Below are 26393 nucleotides of genomic sequence, written 5' to 3' on the forward strand. Positions count from 1 at the left end.
GATGAAACTATCTATTCTTATTTTCTGTACGTTTCGTACGTTTAACAATATGTGAATTTTACAACGATTGTTGTGAAAACAATGGTGAATCATTTAATCAACAATCAAGAGATGCTTTACGTAACATATAAAGAGTTTTTCGTTCTGGTTGAAAAAAATCACTAGTTTAAAAATAAATTTTACTCTCTATGTTCTGATATAACAGAGAAAACATCTTAAAAGTGCAATCAATGTGCATATCTCTATTTCCTTAAGGGACAATATACTTCTGTTTTCCATTAAAAGGAGGAAGAGAAGCCATGCCTGTAAGGTAGGATATAAATCATTCAAATATTCATCGTAAGAGCTTTCAAGACGACTTGGCTTTTTCCCCTCGATTTCACAAGTCAAGAAAATATAGCTTTTCAAACTACTGAGCAACTTCTCCTTACCCCTATCTAATATGCCAATAAACGAGAAAACAAAGTCCAAACAAACGAATGATGGCACCTGGCTACACTCTCCTCTCTTCAATGAATAAAAAGAACCTATTTCACACAATTTTTCTCTTGCTCTTATTGTCTTCTTGCCCTCATAGTTAGAGCACAGGACTGACCAGATATAAGGGGAAATAAAGCGGTGTTGTATGATGTCGCCCGATCCTCAGCATGCTGAAGTATCATTTTTAGTGGTATTCCATTTGTAACATGGGTAGGCAATTCGTTCTAATATCGCGAGGTTAACCATACCACGTTTGAGAGGATGGTAAACCATAATATATACATCATATGTATAAAACTAACATATTTCAAAAAGGGACATAACCTTATTATAAGGAATTAACTTTGTGTATGAAAGCCAATATCAAATTCGTGATGATGTTCGCACACACATTATCATTACACTAGCTCTGCTACTTTCTCAAAACAAATTATAGTGGAATATAACAGTTTGCACAATCTCCTAAGAACAAGATTAGATCCAAATGGTAATTGTAACTGAATGTTGCTTCCAAAGGACGAAACATCAGTTGGCTCTCCACGGCTCTGCTAATCGTTCACTATGGATAATCGCAGTTTCTCTCGACATATGTGCAAATTTACTTTCAACGAGAAATCGGATGATACGAAGCAACGATGAAATAATTTGAACGGTGTGTTGTTACGTTAGATTGATTGCAGTTTAAGGTCCTTTTACAGCACCAAGGCTATATGAGACGGAATCTATTGCCTCAATTGCATCCGAATACTACTGACGTAATAGAAAATCCCGCCTCTTGTAAGGTGCATTCTGTGATTAGGTTTTTATTGAAGAAAAAAACACACACAAATTAACTGAAATCCATCGCCAAACAAGCGCCGGGGAAAACTTGGCGCGAAAGGTGTTTTTTCACGACAACGCACATCCACATAAGCCAAGCGTACTCGAGAGCTATTGAATGGTTTTGAATGGGAGGTGTTCGATCACCCACATACAGCCCGGATTTGGCGCCGAGCGACTACCATCCCTTCCCAGCGATGAAGACATGGCTCTCTACACAACGCTTTGATCTGCATGCCGGTGTAAGCCAGTGGTTAAAATCACAGGCCGCAATTTCTATCGCGACGGTATTGAAACACTTGTGAATCGGTATGGTAAGTGCCTTAATTTGCACGGAGATATGTGTAAAATAGCTTAAGACTGTACCTTTGGTCATTGTGTTACTTTTTTTATTTCAAAATGTCTGTTACCTTCTGGAATCCCTCGTAAATACAAGTAGAACACATGATACTTCGCTTGGTACTATTTTCAAATAATGTAAAACAAGCAAAATATACTTTTAGAGAATATCGTGTTCAATAGGATGGATATGGGAGGCATTCAAATAACCATTTTGACTTGCAGTCGAAGAGTTCGGCTCCGGCAGAATTTGTTTCTGCACACACGCGAACTGAAAGTGAAGATCTTAGACGTGAGAGTACACCGAAGACTTCATAGAATTTCCGATATTCAAGTAATTATTTAAATACATAATTATGCAGTCATGTTAAAGTACTAAGAGTTTAACAATTACAAAACAAATTTCTCGAGAGACTGTTGTAAAAGTAGCAGAAGAAAAAAAAATGTTTAAATAAACTACGTTAAAAAGTAAAATATCCCCAAATGTGTTTCAGCGCTAGCGAAAATTGTATCTAAAATTCTGAAACAAGAATTGTTCCTCAGTTCTTCGAAGCGTCTCTTTGATTTCAACTCTTTCTAGACAAATTTGCATGAAAAAACTAAAAAGAAAAAAGTTATCTGTTTTCTCCTTCCACATTTCAATATTCATGAATCCTAAATTCTGTATTTTAAATTCTCTACTTTTTCTCTTTTTCTGTTTTAGTTTTTTTTTTTTTAAATCCTTTCCTCATTCACACCTTATGTGCTTCCGCTTCTCATTACGAGAGCTCCACTTTTGTTCGTTGATCCCCTGATTCCCAGTTATTCTTCGTTATCCTCCACTCTGGAGAGAGATTGCAGACCTCGCGAGACTGGAACACTGCAAAGAGTAATAGAAGGACAAGAAGGTAGGAACGAAGGAACAAGATAAGAATGGAATCAAGTCTTGATAAAAATGGACGAGAAAATCCCACATGAGAAAACGGAAAAGAGATAAGAGAAAGCGTTAAAGATCACTTAAGGGAATACATCGATTGTACAATATATAACAGGTCTACATGAGTGAAAATCACGACTGAACGACTGTTCTAAATTAACAACCAGATTTCTCTTTATAAAAAGAACGGATTTGAAAGGCCCAGTTGTATAATCGATATAATACCAGTACATGCTATATTATTTAAAATTACTTTTATAATATACTACTTTCTTTACATAAAATGTTTACGCCGTTTGAAGTAATTCAATTTAAAAGTCTCAAACATTTGGCTAATTTTCAGGCTCAGGATTTTAAGATATGAACAACTACTTAAACTAAACCTAACATGATTCATTCTGAGATTAAGCATTTTAAAAAGTCCACAATAGCCTGAATTTCATCACTTTATAACCCAGCAATCACTTTCACAGATATGACAAATCACCAAACCAAGGACGTACCTAATATACTGGGGAGCGGTGCACAGTGGTTCAGTGACAAAGCGTCCGACTCTAGTACAAGGGATTCTTGGTTCAATCCCACGCCATGGTAATTTGTAGTGCACACCATGTCAATAGGTTTTCTCACGTTTCCTACCACACTCCACAGTATTACATTCATCCTTCTCTTTCATTTTACAGGGCATAATCATCAGACGTAGAACTACATATTTTATTTTATTTACTCTAACATTACTGCTCAGAAAGTGTTTAAAAGTTATCATACAATGATTTTGAGAAGAGACTTCTGAGATGTAATTTTAATATATACGAGGAGGTTAGATAAGTTTCCAGCCTAACATAGTAAATGAATTCATATTTCAAAATATTTACAATATGTTAGGTAACTATATTTCAGAGAATACTTTGCAAAAAATCGTACATGTATTTCAAATACTCTTTTATTGCAGGTTTGAAGTGACCATGGTGGAGCACATTGTGACTTTTACCAAATGTGAGAACAGGGTAGTTATCAAAATACCTCTTCTCAAAGAACATGGGAGCGAAGGAAATTTTTGATGAATTGATACAGACAATGGCTAATGACTGTCATTTATACAGCACAGTGAAATCGCGGGTAGCAGAGTTCACGAGGGGCAGGCACCAAAGATGAGGAGAGGTGTGGAAGATCCAAAATAGTGATGACCGTGTAGTGTAAACTGTGGATCGTGTGCACGATATGATCCTTGCAGACAGACGAACTGGTGAAGAACTTAGTATGAAAAAAATTGTCCGCCAAGTGGATGCCCAAACTCCTCACAGTTGATCAGAAGTGTACAAGACGGAACTGTGCAGAGTGTAATTTTTTTGGGATTGTGACGGGGTAATATTAAGTGAGTATCTGGAAAAAGGTATGAATGCTGAATGCTGAAAGATATGCGAAACTGTTGGACAAATTGCATACCGCATTGAAGGAAAAGGAGTGGGGAAAGCTCTCCAAACGCATCGCCTTCTTGCAAGATAATGTTCCTCGCCAAAAAGCGGCAACCGCAATGCACAGCCTCTGCAGCTGCTATGATTCATTAGTGTCTCTAAATTAAGTGTGTCAATCTACAAGGTATCTATATTGAATAAAATGCTATGTGTAAATGGCGTCATGTCTTCACTCCGAGGAAAGAAACTTACCTACTCTCTTCGTATATATGCAGGAACAGTTCACGAAGCACGTAAGATGGTATCAATATATTGGATTGTTTAATTTTAAATTTGTCTCATTTACTATATACTAAAGACCCACAAAAAGAAAAAAAACACAATATTTCTGGGGTATGCATTTTCTGATTGCATTTCCACAATAAACGAACTAATGTGAACATGATTAAAGGGAAAAACGAAAACAGACCAAATAAATGCTACATTCTTCCAATAACATGAGAAGAAAATTCTCTACCTGTTTTAAGCTGATCATTTTAAAGAAAAAGGTGGTAGAGAAAGGGAATTAATGTTTCTCATTAAGCAGAACGAAATAAAAACAGAATTAGAAAAAGAGATGTCAATTGTGCAGGTACACATGAGGAAGAGAGAATGCAATTCCGGTTGGAAAATATGCACATTTATGCAGGTAAGTGGTGAAAACTTCCCTGACTTCTTCATTAGCATTCCTCAAGAAAAGAGAAGTCTGAGCCCCCTTGCTCTCCAGTAAATCATCATCACAAGATCTCGTGCACATTTACATACATTTCACGCTGGGCACGGAGTATAACTATTTCCCTGGAGAGTAGTAATTCCACAGAGTGCTGCTGTCTACCGGTATCATCCTGAAAGCTAATTTTCCACATGGAAAAGTGAGGGAACACCTCGTTTCCCGGCCGGACGCCAAGTCACTACAAGACAGAGAAATAGAGAAACTAAATTTCTCATGGAGACTCAGGCTCTTTCAAGTACAGAAATAAAAATAATGAATTCGCAAGAGAGACAGCACACACACATAAGGTCCATTTCATACACATTAGAAGGGTCAGTTTGTAATATACGGGACCTTTTATTGCACACCTTTGTGAAAAAGTTCACATGGAAGAGGACACTGAAAGCCGACACGTACTGTATGTTTCGTTTCACATCACTTATTACATAAGAACATGAAATCATGGAAAAATGTACACAAACATTCATACAAAGTCCCTATATTAATATTTCAGTTACGTAATGTTGGTTTGTAGGTACTAAAGGCTGACTATTACATGTTTTAACTGTAAATGAGATTTATTTTGCAGGCATCATGCTTCACATAATAGGCCTAACATGACTATTGTTTGCTTCTTATGGCATTTGTCTCATGAATCTAAATCACACTTCTCTCTAGTAGACTACAATGAAGATAAAAGAAAGAAAGGAAAGTTCTGTTTAGCATGTGCATGTGTGTACGCAGGTAAACATAATTGCAAATTTATGTATTCCTAGGTAGAACATAAACGACTTAATGGAAATTGGTGAATAAGATGCTGATACATTCGTCATTATCTAATTAACTGCACGTATTATTGAATTAATTCTACTACTGTATGATTTGAGAAATGAACAAACCCAAGTCAGAAACAAGTTAGTTTCGTTTAACAGCGTGAAAATATGGTAGACTCTGAACTACCGGAATTCAATACTCAACTTGAAGTAGTACATGAGTAATAAGATCAAAGATAGCACCTGTTCCTCGGACGCTGAATTAAGTATACTGGCCGTTAGGTCTACTAAAAAACCAAAACCAGACCACTAGGCAGAACGGCCCGATTTGTGGGCCTGAGCCGCTCCACGTCATCTGTTAGCGATTGGAGGAATTACGTCCAGGCTAGCAATGAACGCATGGTCAGCGCACCGCGTCGCCCTATCGCTAACCGGCGTATCGGGAGCTTTCTACACCTAGTGGCCGTCAGGACGCTGGATGGACGCCGAAAATTGGGGAAGCGCCGGCCGGGAATCGAACCCGGAACCACACGGACTACGGTGTCCCCCCATTAGGTCTACTGACTATACCTTTCTGTTTTTTGTTTTACGGTGATAGATGTTGAAACCCGAAATCGTTAATTTGAACCACTTTCGATTTAAATGGAGGATTAAAGGAGAAGATACAAGCTGCTCTTGGGGCGCTGAATCGATTGCAATAAACTGCATCTCGATACCTTTTATCATTTTTCCTCTACTGAAATCAGTGCTGAAACCTGAAGAAGTACTAAATTTAAACCACTTCCGGTTTTGATAGAATGTTACAGGTTGTGCTGATATGTTCTGTTGATAAACTCAATCGAATGCAGAAAACCGCTTGTCGCTCTCTTTTGCTGTTTTCGTTCTCTGGCGATAATAGTTGGAACTTGAAATGGTTAATTTAAGCCACTTTTGGTTTGAATAGAGGGTTAACAGAAGATATTGGAACTATTCATAGAAGTTAAATTGAACGCAAAGACCGATTCTCAATATATATTACCGTTTTTGCTCTGATACCTATCGACAGAGGGACGGACGGACAAAACCGTTCAATAAGACTTTCGACACTTATGCTCAGTATGGACTGGAAGTCTTAAAAGGAGGAAAACTTAGCAATTGAAATTAATTTGTCCACAAATACAATAAACGGTTAGCAGTACTGTATATTTACTTTAATATCTACTTTGATGAATGTACGAATAAATCAGAGCCATAAAGCTTTCTCATTCATATTCTACAATTTCAAGGCATGTGGTTATTCACTCCAAAATTATTTATTGAACTATTCATGTCCTTTACTTTCGTCAGATGTTCGAATTATTTTGTTTTCAAAGGAGCTTGTATGGAATTTACAATGGCGATGACGCGAATTGGTAAAAATGATGAAAAAATGTAATAAGGTAAATCTTTATCTAATTTCTGTCGCTTGCTCGTCAATAAATCTCAACATCCTCTAGGAGGGTAAACGTACACTTATGTGCAAAATGATTTTCGCGTATCTATAACTGTCTTTTGGTAAGAGTATTATTTGATAATGATTTTGCAGGGTATTTTTAATACTGATATTATGTGTATAATCCGAAAATGTATATCTGTGGTAAGTTTCATAGCAAAAGAATTATAAATACGAAAATTAGAATGAGTACAACAAAATGTTGCTAAATGGACAAGAAAGTGTTATTTTCATTTTCTTATTCTTATTTACTGATCTTTTGACATGAAATTTGCCACTAACATTCTAAGAAATACCGCAAATTATATTCCTACAACAACATATTTATAGAGATGAGAATAATTTTGGACATGAGTGTACGTTTCCAAATTTACAACGGGGCGGCTTTTCGCGTTTTGCCGATGGGTGAGACAGTGTGGATGTTTTGAATATTATCTGGAACTAATGATATTGTCTGCATCGATCGAAATAGGTAGGAAAACAGAAAAGTAAGGAGAGAAGGAAAAGACAATGTACCGCAGCGCTTTATACGAAGCATGTGGAAGATGCGCTTAAATCATAGTATTCAAATGAAAATTAAGAAAAAAAGATTATTATATACAAATGTTAACATATTGCAGAAATAATTTTTATTATATGTTATTTTAAAATACAATACGTAAATAAGACTTAGTTTCAGAAGTGTAAAACTGCTTATAATACAGTCTGTAACCGCTGTAGTTTCAAAATACATTTATTTTCTTGAAGTTGGAGATATACCCAATTTGGTCACTTTTCAATGAGAGCAATTACATTAATAATTGACTGTATAGCAGGCATGCAGACTTCTTCCATTTCAACTATTAAAATGAAAGGCAATCCGATTACAGTGGCGTTCAGGCAACAAATGCGTAAGGGCGTCCAGGAAACATGATTACCAACTGTCTATTACACCAAATTCGATATTTTTTTAAAATTCCTGGTATACGTAGTTTGAGGTAATATTTTACGTTCCATAAGCAAAGTGCGCTGTCTGTCCAGAGCGAGCTAAGGAGATAAATTATGGAATTATCTCTGATATTAATACAAAGCACGCTGAAGACATGTTAAAAACGAACACACTACATCGTGTGCAGAAGATCTACTTACACTACGTTAATACATTAAAACTTGTCTATATCGGCCAGCACCCGTTCCATGTATAAGTGGCCGACTTTTAGAGAATAAGTATATTTTAAAGCAAAAGCTATTATAGTTTGTAAAATATGTCTTTCTAATACAGCAATTAATTGTTACTTATGTATCTTATATAGTAAAAATATATTTGCGATATAAAAATATTGCATGCATAAAAACCCATCTTATTTAGACATTCGATTATCTCCTGGAATTGAGATCTTATTTGCATCTATTCACAGGTGAAAGAGAAAAAAGAACAAGTCTTAGCGTTTTGTACGTAATTGAAATGTTATTATGATTGAAATGTTAAAATTTCAATTACGTACAAAACGTAAGACATGTTCTTTTTTCTCTTTCACCTGTGAATAGATGCAGATAAGATCTGTTCCAGGAGATACTCCAAACATACATGCTACCATACCCTTTTAAGTAGCGAAACATCGAAACTAAAAGAAAAAAATCCTTCTTATAGCTTGGATATCAAAACCATGGCCAAAACCAATTATGGGGCTGAACACTGCTATATAAACCAGATCGTTATTTGTTGTATTTCCTGCAAGTTCTGCAAAAGGAAAATGTTGCGAACACGATGAAAACAAAGGATATGTGTATGTATAGTTCAATACCACCTCGCAAATAGCTTACAATATAGAATATAAATGGTAAGTGGTGCCGATCTGCACATAGACATTGTAAGCTTCTATGTGTTTTTACACCACATGCTAGACGTAAACACTCCTCAGACGACAACCACGAAAACATCGTCCACCATCACCAACAATCAGCAAGTACCAAAGCTGTCACCACATTTCTACATAAAGAGAGACAAGACAACACAAAGGACATCAATCTCGCCCGGTTAATCAAACTACCAACTCTCTAAAACGCCTAGTCATTGAAAGCTCCTTAATCCTCTCTCTAAGACACCTGGTCATTGAGAAGTACCTGTCCTATACTCTCTAAGACGCCTGGTCATTAAAAGTTGCATACCCTCTCTAAAACGCATGGTCATTGGGAGGCACCTAACTCCCAATTCTCTAAGAAGCTCGGTCATTATGAGCTTCTTATCCTCCTCTCTACGACGTATGGTCATTAGGCTTCTATAATTTCACAAACAAACCTCCAAATAATTAAAAGAACTTACACTTATTTGTAATATTTATTGTATACCTGGAACAAAAACAATAATAACAGAAAGTGATAGGAAAGTAGAAACTTTCACATATCTTGTGGCTCTACCCTACAAGATAAAAATCTCTACAATATACACGTCAACAATAGACGTAAGAAGCAATAAAATACCATTGCTTCCTGTATTTTTTGGAGAAGTCGATTTGGATGAAAAAGCTCACCCCCTTCAACCTTTGGATCTGTTGACCTTAAAGATGTTTTGAAAGAGTCAAGAAATGAAAAAGATCGTGTACACAGACAAATATTTCGCTGATGTTCAACAAAGGAAATTTATCATTATAAGGTAGATATAACCCTGCTTCAATATGGCTAAAAAATATACAGCTGGAGAAATTACAGATAACATGCCTTATATGAAAATACAGGTTTCATAAGGTGTCCAAATTAACAGATTTTACTGTACAAATATTGTTCTCTCTTTCTACCAGCAAGAAGGGGAAAAGAAATCAATGAAAACATACCGATTTCTCACCGCAGTAAGATTTTTTCTTCTTCATTTTTTTTATCTGCCAATTTTCTCCGTGATCTTACTTATTTAATGCTTACTGTCAATCGAACGTTGCTGTTGCTGAAAAGAATCTTGAATCGAGCCAATTGAACCTTCACGTTCAATTCCAACCTCTAACGCTAGGAGAAAGCCTCCCTCGGTTACGGAAATCTGCAAAGTGTAGGTATAGATCTGGAAGGTGCCAAACGAAACCTTCTCTCGGCCTTTCCACCATTCAAAGTGTTCTCCCTTGGGAAGGAGTTCAGCAGCTGCCAACTTCTCCATCTTCCAATACCCCCTTCAGAGGTTCACTAAAGCAAACTATGCGGAATATCGAAAGTTAATTCATGACTTCTTTTCTATGCACTGCAACCAGTATTGATTTTGTATTATTGTAACACACTCACAGTTAATTTGAAATAATTACGAAAGATACTCCGCACATTCACACGTTTTATAAATGTAATAAACCAATTTACAAAATGTAGTCATTGTAAACGTTGAGTTTGAATTAGGTAACTTGATAATAATAATAATAATAATAATAATAATAATAATAATAATAATAATAATAATAATAATAATAATAATAATAATAAAGCGCATCAATCAAAGATCTACGTGCCACCAATATGGGTCATATCACATATTAAAATAGTTGTATGTTTTTACTGTTTAGTATGGTAACACAGATACATTGTGAAACATAGTAATAAATTTACGTAACCTAATAATAGAAGTGTCCATTCTAATCTGGCTAATACTAAAGTGATTGAACCCACGAATAATTCGGAATTTTGTATTACTGTAGTACGTGGTCGAATGAAAAGCTTCTGAGATTATGTAACAGGTATGTTTGAAGGATCAAATCAAATTATCTGTACATACGAAATAACCCAAAAGCAACGCCATTCCTGTATACATACGTATATAGATAAACCTGAGTACACTAAAATTATATAAACACAAAACCAAATAAAGACAATTAAAGGAAAGCACAATACCTGCAGAAGAACTAAATGAACAATGCAGCTGCATGTCTTCACTCCATTTTTGGGACTTCCAGTTGAGTGAGAATTTGATGCAATTTGAACCAATTGTTTGATCACGGCTTCCATGATGGGAGGGGCTTGAGACCCTCCGGTACAAACAGCTTGAAGAAGTCCGAGGATACTTCCCTCTCTCGTGTACCTAACTGCTTCTCCACTCTGCATCACACTTCACACATAATCAACATATACGAACGCAATCCGTCACATTTTAGAACTTTTTATTTACAACAAACAATTCACAGTTCCATACTACCAAGTTCCACTTTTCACTGAACGGAATACTTAGGTACTTAGGTTGATATGTCTTGTATAAGCATTTACATATATTTGACTTACGTATAACAATTATAGATATGAATCATTCAGATGACAGTAAAAGCTGACAACATTCAAATGATGGCGTAAAAGTATAGGTAAGATGTAGCACTACTACCCAGTCTCATACATTAATGAGAACATAAAACATATTACATTACTATTGAACTAATACTCGTATCAATTTTCGATGTCATTGCAAAAGGACGAAACTTACGTTTATCACATGTTGATTAGAACGATATTTTTACTCATGTCCCTTTCCTTCAAAAGAAACCTTTATATCACTACAATCATATTACGCATAAAGGTCAGGATTGTTTCGTAAAATGATTTCGTATTCAGTCTGTTTTTGGACGAACTCTGTGGACGATATTATGCGTAATTGTTGCAATGGAAGCGATTGAGCTACATATTGCCTGGGGTTGTAGGCAACTCCATCATAGATTGGAGTCCTAGATTTGGTTAGAGGTTTTCCTATTAGTACCCACACCATTCTATTCTATGGAATTAACTCAAACAACAAATGTTATTCGGAAAAACATTGAACCAGCTTGTGCAGATGCCATCCTCCATTTGAAAGTTTTAAGTCTATTCTCTACAAAATGGGGAACTCCTTCCACGTTGTGAGAAGTGATGACATATTGAACTTCCGCGAATTTTCCTTGCATCCCTAACCAACAAAGAAATAAAAGCAATTAGCATTACATTAACTCAGACTCGTAATTACAACTACATGCGACATAATGTTGAACAATCTTAGGCAAGGTGTTTTGATCTCGAATCCTAACACCATGTACAACAAAGTTATCATGAATCTAGGTCAGAAGTTGCATCACTTAAGACCCATAAAGGTATTGTCTGCAATCCCTCCTGAAAGTTAATTGATCCATTAGTTTATGTTTTTAACAACATTGAGGAAACGGAGGGCAAGCTTTGCTTTTAAAACGGTTGTGTATTGAATGCCTGATTCCAGAAGACCATTCATCTCTGTACATGTGCTCTAAACCGACTCAGAGAGAGAGAGAGAGAGAGAGAGAGAGAGAGAGAGAGAGAGAGAGAGAGAGAATTACACGAACGACAAACTAACTTCATCTCGTTCTGTTTAGCCCAAAATTTTCGAATGTTAATTGCTGATGAAAAAAAAAAAAACGCACAGTGATGATGAGCACTGTGATTCCTTCCTTTGTGGATGGAATCACTTGCGATATCCAATATCACGTTCGTAAAATATTTTCACATGGATTTCCTGCACCAATGTGATGTTCTTTGTCAAATTGTCGTTATTAACCTTTCCACAGCTGCGGCCGTCACTAGAGAATTCAATGCTGACATTGCAGCCACAGTAGTGTTGATGGAGATAGGCCATACGTTAGAAAACACACTTAACAAACTTTTAACAATATTTTATATTATTATTATTATATAATTATTATTTACATGGTTTGTTATAATATAACATTTTCATTAATTTTGAAATTATTTCAGCAAGACGGATTTGACAACCTCTAAATATGTCAGCTATGAAAAAATTGACTACCTTGTTAAGTGAGCGAGCCTACTGCAGAAGTATTAATTGAATCTTAAGTGAGTATTGGGTAACGTAGCTTTGTTCGCTTACTATATAAGTGGTTACTCGCAATCTAATTATGAACCTCTTCTTTCACTAAAGCTCCCTAAATTTTAAGCTTTTCAGAATTATTAAACCCATTTAAACGACAAAGAATTATTTCCCTACACTACCCATTTTACTGAACTAATATACAGTCCACTTCTTCTAGTGAACTCACTAAAAGTATATGAGTAAAACATTCCTACTACAGGACCCCATAAGAGAACATGCCGCGATCTGCGATGTTATCGCAGAAAATGTGCTTCGCCTGTGCAGAAAAATTGCCAGCGGAAAAAAAGTAGCCAACAGAAAAGTATAAAAACATGCCAGCTAAAGTTGCAGTAACACATTTCTGAGATAAATACTCTGTTGCAGTAAAGCTAATGATGTTTATTTGAGTATACCATTGTCTGAGGCTATATGTGAAAGCTGGGGTTCAGTGGTTACTAATATCACGGAGAAAAGGCCAGCAGCAAAAGATAGACTTAGGGATGATATTGGAACAAAAGACCAGCTTACATCGTAAATGGACCATCAGGACTTAAAAAAAAAAAAAAAAAAAAAAAAATCCTTCAAGTTGCTTTCATTACAAAATACGGTGTATTGAACTTTTTTTTTTTTTTTGCAAACTCTTTCAAAAAATGTGACTTTACAAGTTGTAACTTGAACTAGGGACCGCTTAAAACTGTATACTATATTTCATGTAACGCTGTAATAAAAACATGATAGTATCATCTTGATTTTCTATTTTGGAATTCCTGCAGAAAATTTTTGACTTACAAAAGCTCATCGCAGAAAGACAAAGAAAGTTTAGCTATCGGGCTACAGGAATCAGCTAGTGTGTACACGATCTCTAATCAATAACTTCCGAATGAATAAGGTAAATTCAGTACAGTTTCCAGCTGAGGAGCGTTTATTAGGACAAATACATACTTTTTCTTCGAAGTGATAACTTCCCAAAATTTCTACAACACATTCACACGCAATTAGCTCATAAATGATGCATCTTCTGAAACTCACATTACATGAACAACCTGCAAACCCGAACACCAAAATAAATTAGTTACTTTAGACAAGCGTACATTTGTAATGAATTAATGAACAAATGAACAGAAGGGTGCTGCACGTTACAAAATCTTACCAAATCATTAAATCATCATAACAGCAACTACAAATTACAGCTCACAGAATTAGAAGTGCTTTCTATTTCAGAAGTGGTACTAAATATAAGAATTTGTACACTATTCTTTGTTGTTCTAGACGCTCGAGTTTAGGCATTACCACATACAGTAGGTATTAGGTATTACGAATCTCAGCAAGTGAGTTTCTCTCAGAGTTCCAGTACATACTTTCCATATTACCAAATGATATAAAGACTCCAAATTGGATTACTAAAAAGTTTTAGATAGCAGTAAAATATAGGACACTGATGACCCAAAAACGAGTTTACACATTTACTACATGTGACAAGTACTACTTGCACAGCAGTATATTCCGACTAAAGTTCAATGTCTTATTCAACGTTAAACTATACGGTATATAAGACACTACCATGACTAATCTTAATATATATTATACACCATTGCAGTATAACGAGCTATAGCTATAATAAACTTATGCAAAGAATTTTTCTAGTAAAATATCTTGTGAATTAAGGATTTTAAAAAATAAACTCTGACAGAGGAAACCATACATAGACGCTTGTATAAATGAAGTCTATAACACTTTATATATATCTTCGAAATCTATAACAACTGATGAGAAGTTTCCAGTTGAATTTGAATATCGAAAAAATACTCATATAATCACTGATAAATATGAGTTTTCAAAAATAACCTTGTTTGAATTCGACCAGTTTAAAAATGTTAAATCAGCATTTCTATTTCTGTATAACTTCCTTCAAGCAGTTCTTATCAGTATTTGATAAAATAACAATTGACGATGAAAATCCAGACCACTTTCTTCTTAACTTACTTGTATAACATTAGCATTTAATTGTTCAACGAAAGTTGGTTACGACATCACAAAATACACTGGCATTATAAACATCACGCACATGTATTCAATTTATAACCAATTATAATTTTCAATGTGCAGGAAAAAATATCAAACTCTCATAAATTTAAATAATTAATTTATTTGAGTTAACCGTATCTTTGAAACCATTTAAAATTGTGATAAATTAGGAAAACTATAAATTGTCTCATATACATTTCTACAATTCAACAAAAATACGTATACAGTATGATAAAACATCTTTGATCGAATCATAGTTGTTACCACAAGTTTATTATTAATGGCAAAGCCTCGTTTTCGACAGAGAGAAGTGCCTGACATAGATCTGTGAACTGGGTGTTTCAGGTGTATATATATATATATATATATATATATATATATATAGGGTGTTTCAAAACAATAACAACACCGACAACGTTTGGTAGTATAGATCAATGTGGGTGCACAAATGGTTCTTTTCGGAGTTATAGGCTTCCGAAAACAAAAAAAAATGAACTTTAAAAGTCCATAGCTCCAATACAGTTTGTCTTAACTTGGTGTTAGGAATCACCTCCCAAACATTGTTGATGATGTTTTGAAACACCTTTATATATATATATATATATATATATATATATATATATATATATATATATATATATATATATAGATATATATATAGATATATATATATATATATATATATATAGAGAGAGAGAGAGAGAGAGAGAGAGAGCATTAATGTTCATGATTAACATTTGTCATTTGTGAAGTGGATCTATTCACAGAAACCAGAAAAAAAATGCCAGCAAACGTTTCCTCAGAATCCCTTTATTTTAGAGATACAGGCTACCGAAAGCATAAGAAAGTGAACTTTAGAAATGAATATCTTCAAAACTACTAGCCATTAATGCGGTGGCAAGTTATTGTCTTAAACTTGTGATGGGCTCTATCCAAAAATGTAGGATTCAGAATCTTCTAATGGCCGCATAAGGGATTCCTCCACAGAATGTACGGATTCCTAGATATTTCTTAGAATAAGTGGGTCCTATTCACGACGTATAGAACGACGTCCGAGCAAGTAACAAAAATTCATAGATAGAACATCGATATCTTGCTCAGTGTCAGGACGGCAAAATGTTTTTGGTGGGTTGTGCATGTTTTTTGTGGGTTGTGTATGGTTGCATAACTAAAGAAGAGAATTATTGTAGTTGATAAAGGAAAATTAAATAAAATTTCCAGTTTAATGTCTCACTATCCTATGGGCTAAAAGAGATGAATATTTATGGTATACGATGTATTTCAAAACGTCATGTTTCCCATTTTCGGCAGTTTACAACCCTGATAGGAGGCGTTTTCCGACCTATGTATGTAAAACTTTTTTTCTTTCATGTTATACCTCGCAAATTTATAGTAATGAATTTATGAACACCCTGTATATATATACTAAAGCTAAATATATATATATATACTTTTTTCAAATCTTGTTGATAAATGAGGTTAAAACTTTGAACCTTCCTCCGCATGCGCAATTGTCGATAGGAATACCTAATTAAAGCGAACAAATAAGTATTCTTATAATGAACCAATATAGTTCATAATATATCTACGCCACATTGCCAGATCTTTATGGCACCCCCAATATTTACTCTATCACCGTAACTCCTCAATTTTCAGTTTTCATGTAACATTTTAGGGCTATGAGGAAAAAACCGGCCGCCCTAGCGCTCATTACAGAATCAGTGGCTCGAAGTAACTACATTAGAAGCCACGATTCTATACCAAAAAAAGGTACACACAGATCAATACAACTTTGTTAAACTAAGGTGGTTTCTTTCAACATGGTTCATATTATTATTAGTGTCTGATATACTTTAACGAAATTTTGCGACAAAACTAAGATTTCTAAAATCAATTTTTGATACATTGTTCCGTAATATCGGAATGAGAAATTCAAGATACACAAACAAGATCTATATAATTTTTATTGCTGTTGTGCAAATATCCCATATCGTTCAATATATCCGAATTAGTTTGTGACGTCCGTGTGATTCTACATTTTCTCTCGGAAGAAGACACTAAAGGAACAAGTGCAACTGATGTGAAATATAACCTCACATGGACCTTCCAACAACCACACTATTCATCTTTCCTCAAAACTACGGAGAAGCTCGAAGTGAAATATCCGACAGAGACAAGCTCTACAACGGATGAACCTCTCATAAATAAGAGAAATGTCTTCTCGTTCAGGTATGCTGTGATGCAACAAAGACAACGAATAATGTAGTGCACGACATTGCACTCTGAGTAGTTAATAAAGAAACAGAAAGGTTCCGTTCTGTAAAACATACATATTACGGCAGAGCTCATATTATAATAATAAAACATAATTTTATGTAATTAATATTATAATAGGCACAACATTTTTCACCAAAATGTCCTAATTTATCTTTCATTGGAGTCCTCCAAACATGAGGCGAACTTTTCACAAAGTTCTTAAAAACATTAGTTGTTAACAGTAGAAAAATATTCTTGAAACCGTGTACAGACATTAAACTACTAACGCATTTCCAGACTATAATGTGAATTATTTTCTATTGATTCAACTGTCTTTATCAAATAAACAATTTTGTAAATGCATTCCTTTCAAGTAGAATTCTGTAATGGGGGATTTTTTTCTATTATGCTATTAACTTAGTTAGTTCTGGAAACAACGATGCTCAATGCATAATTTAAACTATGTACTACAATTTTGGTTCGCTCAGACATTTTTCATAACTTGGAATATTTGTATTTTTGTTTCTATTTTTTAGAAAAGTACACAGTTTTACTCAGAAGGATTTGTTCCAGATGTAGATCTTCAAAGCTTAAGGTAGTCTTCAAAACAAGGAGACTAGAAGATAAAATAGTTATACCCGAGAGTTAAAATGAAAATACGAGTAGGGAAGTTACTATTATGTGTGTTTGAATCCATAGATGAAAGCTTAATTTTTCGCTGTCTGACAAAATACAGAAAGCTATATTTTATTCGCAAACTACGAAAATCCATTTAACATTGGAAGAAACGTTTTGAATGCGTTAATATAAGGAAAGATATTTGTGAGCAGATGAATTCAAATTTTAAAACAACTTACAATAACAAAAAAAACCTTATATATATACAGTGGCGGATCAAAGGGGAGGGCTATAGGGGCTATAGGCCCCCCCCTTGACGCTCAGATATACACTGGATAAAATGGGCTTCAATCCTGCTTTACACTGGATAAAACGGCAAAATATGGTTTAGCCCCTCCCTTGATCATATCCTGGATCCGCCCCTGTATATATATATATATATATATATATATATATATATATATATATATATATGGGGATTTCTTATTTTTTCTCTTTCTTCGTTGGAACACGAAGATTAACTTATTTCCTTTAACGGAATCGGGTTTGAATGCAAGTTAGCTCTCCCTTGAGAACACCAAATCGATACTAATAACGTGCAACAATACCTTCAGTATACCAGAGGTACATAAAACTTTGACAATCTATTCTAGCCCCCTAGCCATTTACTTCTTTCACAACTGAAAGAAACTTAAATTTGAATAAATTGGAGAAGAGCTGTTTGTATTAACATTTATTTTAAAAGATTTCATTCTCCCTTTCAAAAGCAGAAGAACCTACGGAAGAAGATAAATGAAAAAAGGATCAATATAATGCAAGACGTCTACATGTATATCAATGCAATTCCTTAAAGAACACATAACCAATATACACAAGTTTTTCTTTTTCTTTTTTTCTTTAACGATTTGGATTTGAAAAGTTCATATATTTGATCACAAAATTACAAGGAAGGAGATTTTAGTTGAATTCACAAAATTGAAACAGTATAGTGTAAAGAAGAAACCACAGTCACGTGATAACGAAATCTATGTTAGAATATGAATTTGTCTATCAACAAAAATAAACTAAGGTATTAGATTAGCTTGGAGTTTATCGTCTCTCTCAGTACCCAGGCTATATGAAAAGAGGACGTACCTTTAACATGGGATCCGAACATCATGAACTCCCCAAGGAAACGAATCCAGGTCTCTTGCACCATTAGCTCATACGCTAACCATGTAGCCACGTGAAAATTCAGCACAATTTCGTGGCAGACAGTAATGAAAGGAATGGGTTGATCACTCCTTTCCTCTGACCTCAAACGTATCTTTCTCCTTTTTATTTCTTTTGTTTAGTTGAAAATTAAATTGTATGCAAAGAATCTTCGTACTATAGCTGAGATGCTGATGATATATAGCTGTATACTTGGATATCTAAATGTTGTACGTCCCCGTAGCCGCATGATAGCATAGGTAAGATCTCACATACAACATATAATTTCATAAATTACGTAGATTGTTCTATCACGTTCTTTCTTTTTAGTGACCTCAATATCTTCCTTTATTAGTGCATTATGATGATTTCTTCGTGTTATGTCCGTTTTTAAAGTATTGTTTGCAGTTTCCATGCTCCCTTGTAATACGATAAAACAGAGAGCTTAGGAAACGAAATGAAGAAAAAGCGGAAGCCTCAAACTCACTGTGAAATACTTTGTATATGCAAGTTTGTTTGTTTGTAATTGGGAATGCAGAAAAGGGAAATGCTGATGTTGGCACAATAAGAGACCACATTGGCTTTCGTTCTGCTATCGACCCGCCTTCCTCAGAGAATCGAACAATTCAATATTCTCCATTTTGTATCTCTCTGCTATATCTAAGTGTTTCTCTGTAAACGCAGAAACCACATCTAAGGGGAAAGTATGGTAAGATATGGACGATTCATTTTAATATTCGTAGCTAATATTTTCTTTTACGTTTGAAGATATTTTCCAATATATAATGCATCCAAGATATCACGAGGAGAATATAAGTATCTACGAGTACTTTTAATATCCTCAGTCAAGAAAGTGAACCAAACATGCAAACTATGAAAATATGAAGAATATTTTCACTCAGAAAATCAATGAGTAGTTTGTCGAACATTTGCACTTCATGGCAGATAAATAATTCAGAAAAGCATGTGGTAAAAAAAAAAAATCCACGTATAACAAGAAAACAAAAAAAAATGACACAATATCATAACATAAATTAGTTTATCGGTTATCTGAAGACTCTTTCTCTCAAGTTCATGAGTTTTCTCGTGGCTATATGGTTAACATACGCGCCTTCGGCACGGAAGACTTGAATTCGATTCCTGGTAGAATTTCATGTGGTTCGGATTTAACGTTACGTTGTAGATCCACGTCTCAAATTGTCTCGCTGTTGAACGAGACGCTAAACCCAAATCCAACCATTCTCTCAACTTCACGAAATGCATCTTACTTTGGAATAATTTGATAAAGTTTGCGTGTATAACATATCCAATAGTAATACAAAATGAAACCATAACCCTGCGCTTGTCTCCGAAATGTCAATTCTTCGATTTCAACAGATTTTTAGGTACCTTGAGTCTTGAAGCCAATACTATATCCAAATCAAAAATAAACAAGAAAATATTAACACACAATAAGTTATTATGATTAGAATAAGTGTAAATGTAAATGTGTTAATGTGTAACGACATTTCTAAAAATTAACTATAAAAATAAATTACGAACTGGAAGATCTGATTATGATAATGAGAGATTAAATTGACACTCCTTTCTTGAAAATGTGCACAAATCCTACATAATTTGAATGTAACATTTTCTTTAAATTTCACTGGTCTTAATTTATGAATGAGATAACACATCACTGCAATATACATCTTTCGATGACTAAAATAACCTTACGTGTTAAAAAATAAAAATACGTAAATGAGCATTATATATAATCTAGTGGCTACAAATAGTGTATTCACATATATTAAAACTCGACGATTGTTGGCCTTCCGAAATAAAAGAACCGAAGCACTAAATATTATTAAATGCGTTACTGATACAATGATTGAGGAACTCTATGATTCGAGGGTGCACATAATATGAACACTTATTTTGAAAAGCGCAAAAAATTCATTACATATTTAAATATATTAACATAGAAACGTGGAACTTGTTAATTCACTAAGTTGGAATCAAGGGGGGGCTATGACGCAAACTGCGTCATTGAAATATTTGGGGGGGTTAAAATCTATATAAATATGTTTGATGAGGGGGGGTAAATTAATCGAAAAGAAGATTTTTTCATGGAAGAACACATACGGATAGACAATTGGGGGGGGGTGCGTCATAGACATAAAGGGGGTGGGCACCACTGTTATAGTTCCAATAGAAATACATATTCGTAAAAACTTCTTTCATCCATAGTACAGGAATGACATGAAACTATACATATCCTGTAGATTGAGATCATATAAATGTCATCATATAAATGAAATTGACATTCGAGCATTTAACTAACTTTGCAGTGACGAGTGAGAAGTAGGTGCATATTATTATTATTATTTCTTTTTCTAAATTACTTCTTGAAACGTTATTGCTTCTTGCTAAATATGCATAATGTCTTATGTAAGCCCGCCACGTCCGGTCTCAAGCCCGTGCTGAGAAAGGGGGAGGGACCCCTTCTGGTGCTCCTCTGAGCACCATGCATTATGATTGCTTGGTGCTGAAGAAGGGGATTGGTTCCAGTGGGGCTTGGGAACACGCTACTATCTCGAATGTCCTGTAATGTGGTCAGTTCTTTCTTATGGACTGTGCTAAAGCCAGGACAACAACCTACCGGCGGAGGTGAGGTTTCGGCTATCCTCCGAAATGGGCGACTAACTCGTGCCAGTGGATCCGGGAGAGTACTTGTGACTTCATCACGTCCTCAGTGAGGTAGGTAGTCTTTGACTGCTGCCTTTACCGGCGGAGGTGAGACTTGGGCTATCCTCCGAAATGTGCAACTAGACCATGCCCTTAGATCTGGGAGATAAGGCTACGTGATACCTTAACATGTATGAAAGAGCAGGTAGTTGGTATGCCCAAAGTGTGGGCGGATTCAACGTCCTACGGGGAGGACGATGTAGGTACTGCCCTCAAAGAGCGTGTAGTGCGTGCTCTTGGGTCCGGGATGGGATACCTAGTATTCTAACGCACACTCGTGCCTCAGGAGTGCTGAGGAAGTAGGTCTTGTTCGGTTCCCCACGACCCTACAAGGGGAGCCGCCGCTCCCAAATGGCCATTGTCTACATCAGCCATTGGGTCTGGTAATGTACGGTGTACCTCTACTGTAATTAAGGATAGTCCCGTATTGTTTGGACGGGCCTAGCAGGGGAGACATGGCTCCGAAATGACAATGTCTGCCTAGAGCAGACGGTCTACATCAGTCATTGGCTCTGGTAATTACGGCGTACCTCTACCGTAATTAGAGGAAGTCCCGTATTGCTTGGACGATCCCACAGGGAGGGGAGTGTCGAATTCCTGCCTGCAGGGGGCTGAACGGAAGTGGGGAGGGACTAATCCCAAGAATCTGGGTAACGGCTCTGATCTGCGGAAGGGAGGAAACTGCACGATGTGAGCTGGCACCAAACTCAAATGGTGACAACATGTACCATTGGATCCGGGATGAGATGAAAGAGCATCTCGACGTGTGTGTAGTACCTCTACACGCGAAGGCAGTGGCCAGTTGAACGATAGAGGTAGACAGGGCCGGGACTGAATAAGCCCCCTCGGGCACTGCCTGTGGCTCCGGATTTGGGTTGGATTTTGCCGGGCTGTAGTCATTCCGTGGGATTCGGTAGCTCATGGGAACCAATCCCAGGAATTTGGTTAACGGTGAGCATGGGCGGCAGGTGAGTTTGCCTTCAAATGCTCGGGCGCTATGCCTGCACAGCATGGTAGGACTGGCTCGCTAGCAGTCTGCCTCCACCAGTAGGTTAACTGATAGGCACTCAGGACTTTGGTCTGGCCGCGCAGTGGGTGTATCCCACTCCCTCAGAGAATGAGGGTTACATCGCTTACGCGAGTCAGGATTAGGGGGCAAATCCTGGCGGTGCACCTCGTGCACGAGGACTAAGGTGCAAACAAGAGCAACTACGGGCGGGATGCATTGTAGGGGTATCCGTCAATTAAAGAGACCGAACGGTCGCGGGCATGCTCTCCATGCATGCATTTAAGCGTGGAAATGTCTTCGTATGTATCATACAAGGTTGGTTTCGAAGAAAGAGGTTTACATGTATGTATTTGTGTGTATTCATCTAACTATTGACCGCACTTTGGAAAAAATGTAATTATTTCCAAATGGAAGATGTGTGATATATGAACTGACGTGAGAGAAAGGAGTGCGAGGACACACCGCAAATAAAGGAACCATGCAGCAGAACAATTACTTTCTATTGAAATTACTTGTTAGACAAACAGTATAAAGACAATTTACTAAGTCCATCATAATGTGTTTTATCAAAAATGAATAAATTTTGACACTATCGGTATATATATATATATATATATATATATATATATATATATATATATATATATATATATATATATATATATATATATATATATATATATATTAATGGCAAACCATTGGTATCGCGGTGTGGCCTTTATAACTGAGCATAGCTAACATCTTACCAGTACATAAAACACAGGTATTACGATAGATTTTATTATGTTTTGTTATATTGGTAGAATGGTTTATATATTCATTCTAAAATATTTATGTTTCGTGAAAAGAAGCTACTATAACACAGAAACATGTACTATTCTATCGATGTCTATAAACAAACTCCGACAAGAATATGAAAATTTGTTGAATACTTGCTTCTATCTACATTGTCCCCGTTAAATGTTAAAATGTTTTGTTTATTAGTCAGGGAGTGAGGTTTATTTTATGAATTCACATTATTAAAGAGGATTATAGACTTCACTTCGTGTCAAAAGCTGGATTAAGTCTAGTACAAATAGGTATTCGTTTCAAATGTCGTTTGTTTGACTTTTTGACATTAGTTTCATCTTTCGACTCACAATTATAACTAAATTAAAAACAAAAAATGGGAAGGTGATCTACTGACATGCACTTGCATTGATTCTGACACTAGGGTGCTGTGTGAGAGAGGATTACTGTACATCTATTTGTTTTCTAACAACGTATCCTACTTTGTGGAAAGTGTATAAAGGAAATACGGACATTGTACATCAAAATGGTTTTAAGCAGATCAACGTAACAAAATACTGATTAAAACTAAACATCAACAGCGACAAGTAAACATTAATTTCAAGGTTCTTGAAAATGTAATACATAATGGCCAATTTTGTCCATATACGAATAAGTAGTGTTCTCTCTCTAAGCTACATTTATTTATTTTCTGGAAAAATCAACAAAACCTACAAAACTTTTATTACAGTGTTTTTGAAAACGAACGATCTTTTCAGTGTGACCGTGAAGCAACAACATATCAAATTCTAGTCCATATATTCCTCACTAGGCACAAATCTGTACACAAAATACGCTGTTCTGCACACATACACACACACTGCGCAAAACAACAAATTCGTAGAAAAGTGGGCAACCAAAGGAAGTTGGTTCCACTGTTTGGCCACCGAAAAGGCTGATTTGACTTCAATGTTTTCTTTTCTTTTGGGACTAAATAAATAAACTTACTACACGCGCAAAAAATTTTTAAAAAAAATTTAAAAATATATAAAACTACAACCAGGGACGCAGTTCCTATAGATATGGTCAGTTTGACTTCAGCCCAACGACTTTCCTGGAGGTACAGAGCATCGGCACATTTTCTTTTTACTGTAACTTAAAAAAACCTGGATTATCTAGCCGTTAATGAAAAAGGTATATTTAAGAAGTGATTTAAACAGTAATTAAATAAATTTGGAACTTTATATTATATACAAAGGTAATGCAATTATTAGTTTGGCGCACCTGCTAATTTCTTTTACTTGCTTAGTTTTTGAACGCTTCCTTCCCAGTTGCTAAAATTCCGCTTAAATGAAAGAGAAGCAGTTCGCAGTTTCCATGAGTATCTTCAAAAGATTAACTCCCAGACATGCTATTTCCTCTAAATCACGTTTCAGTCACGATTGCAATATCTTCTAGTGAAAGAAAACCATACTGTAATCTCACTTAGGTCATCTCTGCTACGGACACCTTTTGCACTGATGTTCATCAGAATAGTAGGACAGTATTTCACACTGTTGAACCGAAAATATACCTGTCCTAATGACGTAATTCTGTGGTTGATACCAAAAGCAAGAAGCAATATATGGATGATGAGAGTATGTTAGGCATCTGTATAACTGAGTAAGTTTATGTAATAGCGTATTCACGGTGAACACTAGCACTTTTTTCAATTTCTTCAGGCTGAAGGGAATTACGGATTTGATGTCTGCAGGAATATTAACTGTGTACCCATTGAGTATCACTAAAACTAAGTTACCAGATTTTTATAATGAATGCGGGGAAGCTTTTCAATATGCTTTTATATATTAGTAATATATGAGTAATACAATAAAATAGCTACAGAAAACCCGGGGAATGTTCTTGAAAAGGACAACTTTATACTAAAAGATAACGAAGCCTTCGACATTAAGTAACTTAAAATACATGACACACGTTTAGAATGGAAACTTTAAATAATAATAATAATAATAATAATAACAACACATAGTTCGTTCTCGACATTACTCAGAAATTTTGCATTTTTGAAGAAAACAAATTGTTTCCCCCCCCCCAAAAAAAAGCAATTTACAGAATGTAAACCTCCTAGAAATACAGCTGATACATGGTGAGGAAGATGTTGCACATTCAACTTAGGTTTATCAACTACGAAAGTAAACACACCAGGATTTCAAATGACCCAATATAAAATACAAAGGATTTCGGGGGGAAAATGCGAAAAAAGAAACTTCACACGCATACCTAACTACCAATCTATCCATTACTTATAAAATGGATTTAACAGAGGAAATCTTGGTATCAGGAAGGAATTTTAAATAGATACTCATACAATGATCTTTTAGACGGTAGGTATATATTCTCATAATTTGAATCAATTCCCATTCAAATCGCAGTTGAGCGTGTATTGTAAGACATAAAAATATTCTTCCATGAGCAAATAAAAAATTAATGACTGATACACTTCGGATGATGAGAACAGCACTTACAAGCTTGCACATTCATTTGTGCATTTATTTAAATCTTATGTGTTTTGGGAGGGAAGTAATGCAGTGTAAATGTTCATGTGTTCTTCTCGGCTTTATATATAAGGTTTAACCATAAAATTCCAGAAATTATGGTGGTACTATGTAGCTGCCAATTATTATTATTATTATTATTATTATTATTATTATTATTATTATTATTATTATTATTATTATTATTAATGCTATAATACATAGTTCGTTCTCGACATTACTCATAGGATCTTTTACAGTATATATGAAGATTTCGTACAAATAGCATCTGTACCCTTCTAAGCATCGATCATCGAAGACACTAAAAATCACTGTAATGGGTTCTTATATCAATAGTCCTTGCTTGCGTCACCTGTAACCATGTGAGCTAGTAATGAAAGATCTCCGCAGATTTAATTCTGTGCAGTACAGCAATTTGCTCTTCGGGCAAAGAATGACGAACAAACCTCGCACAAAACTTTTTTTTTTTAAAAA

General features: G+C 35.4%; 1 protein-coding gene across 1 annotated transcript in view; it reads right to left on the reverse strand.

Annotated features, from left to right (window-relative positions):
* LOC145680975 (liprin-alpha-1-like) overlaps window positions 1-26393 on the reverse strand; it is a 420696-nt gene that overhangs the window by 316442 nt on the left and 77861 nt on the right. Inside the window, exon 2 of the mRNA XM_081752211.1 lies at window positions 10805-11840. Within this exon, the coding sequence (XP_081608337.1) occupies window positions 10805-11014 (210 nt within the window). The 5' untranslated portion in view covers window positions 11015-11840. The remainder of the gene's footprint in view (window positions 1-10804; window positions 11841-26393) is intronic.

This window comes from Thermobia domestica, chromosome 3 (genome assembly GCF_964235325.1).
Source record: "Thermobia domestica chromosome 3, izTheDome1.hap1.1, whole genome shotgun sequence".
Lineage (NCBI taxonomy): Eukaryota > Metazoa > Arthropoda > Insecta > Zygentoma > Lepismatidae > Thermobia > Thermobia domestica.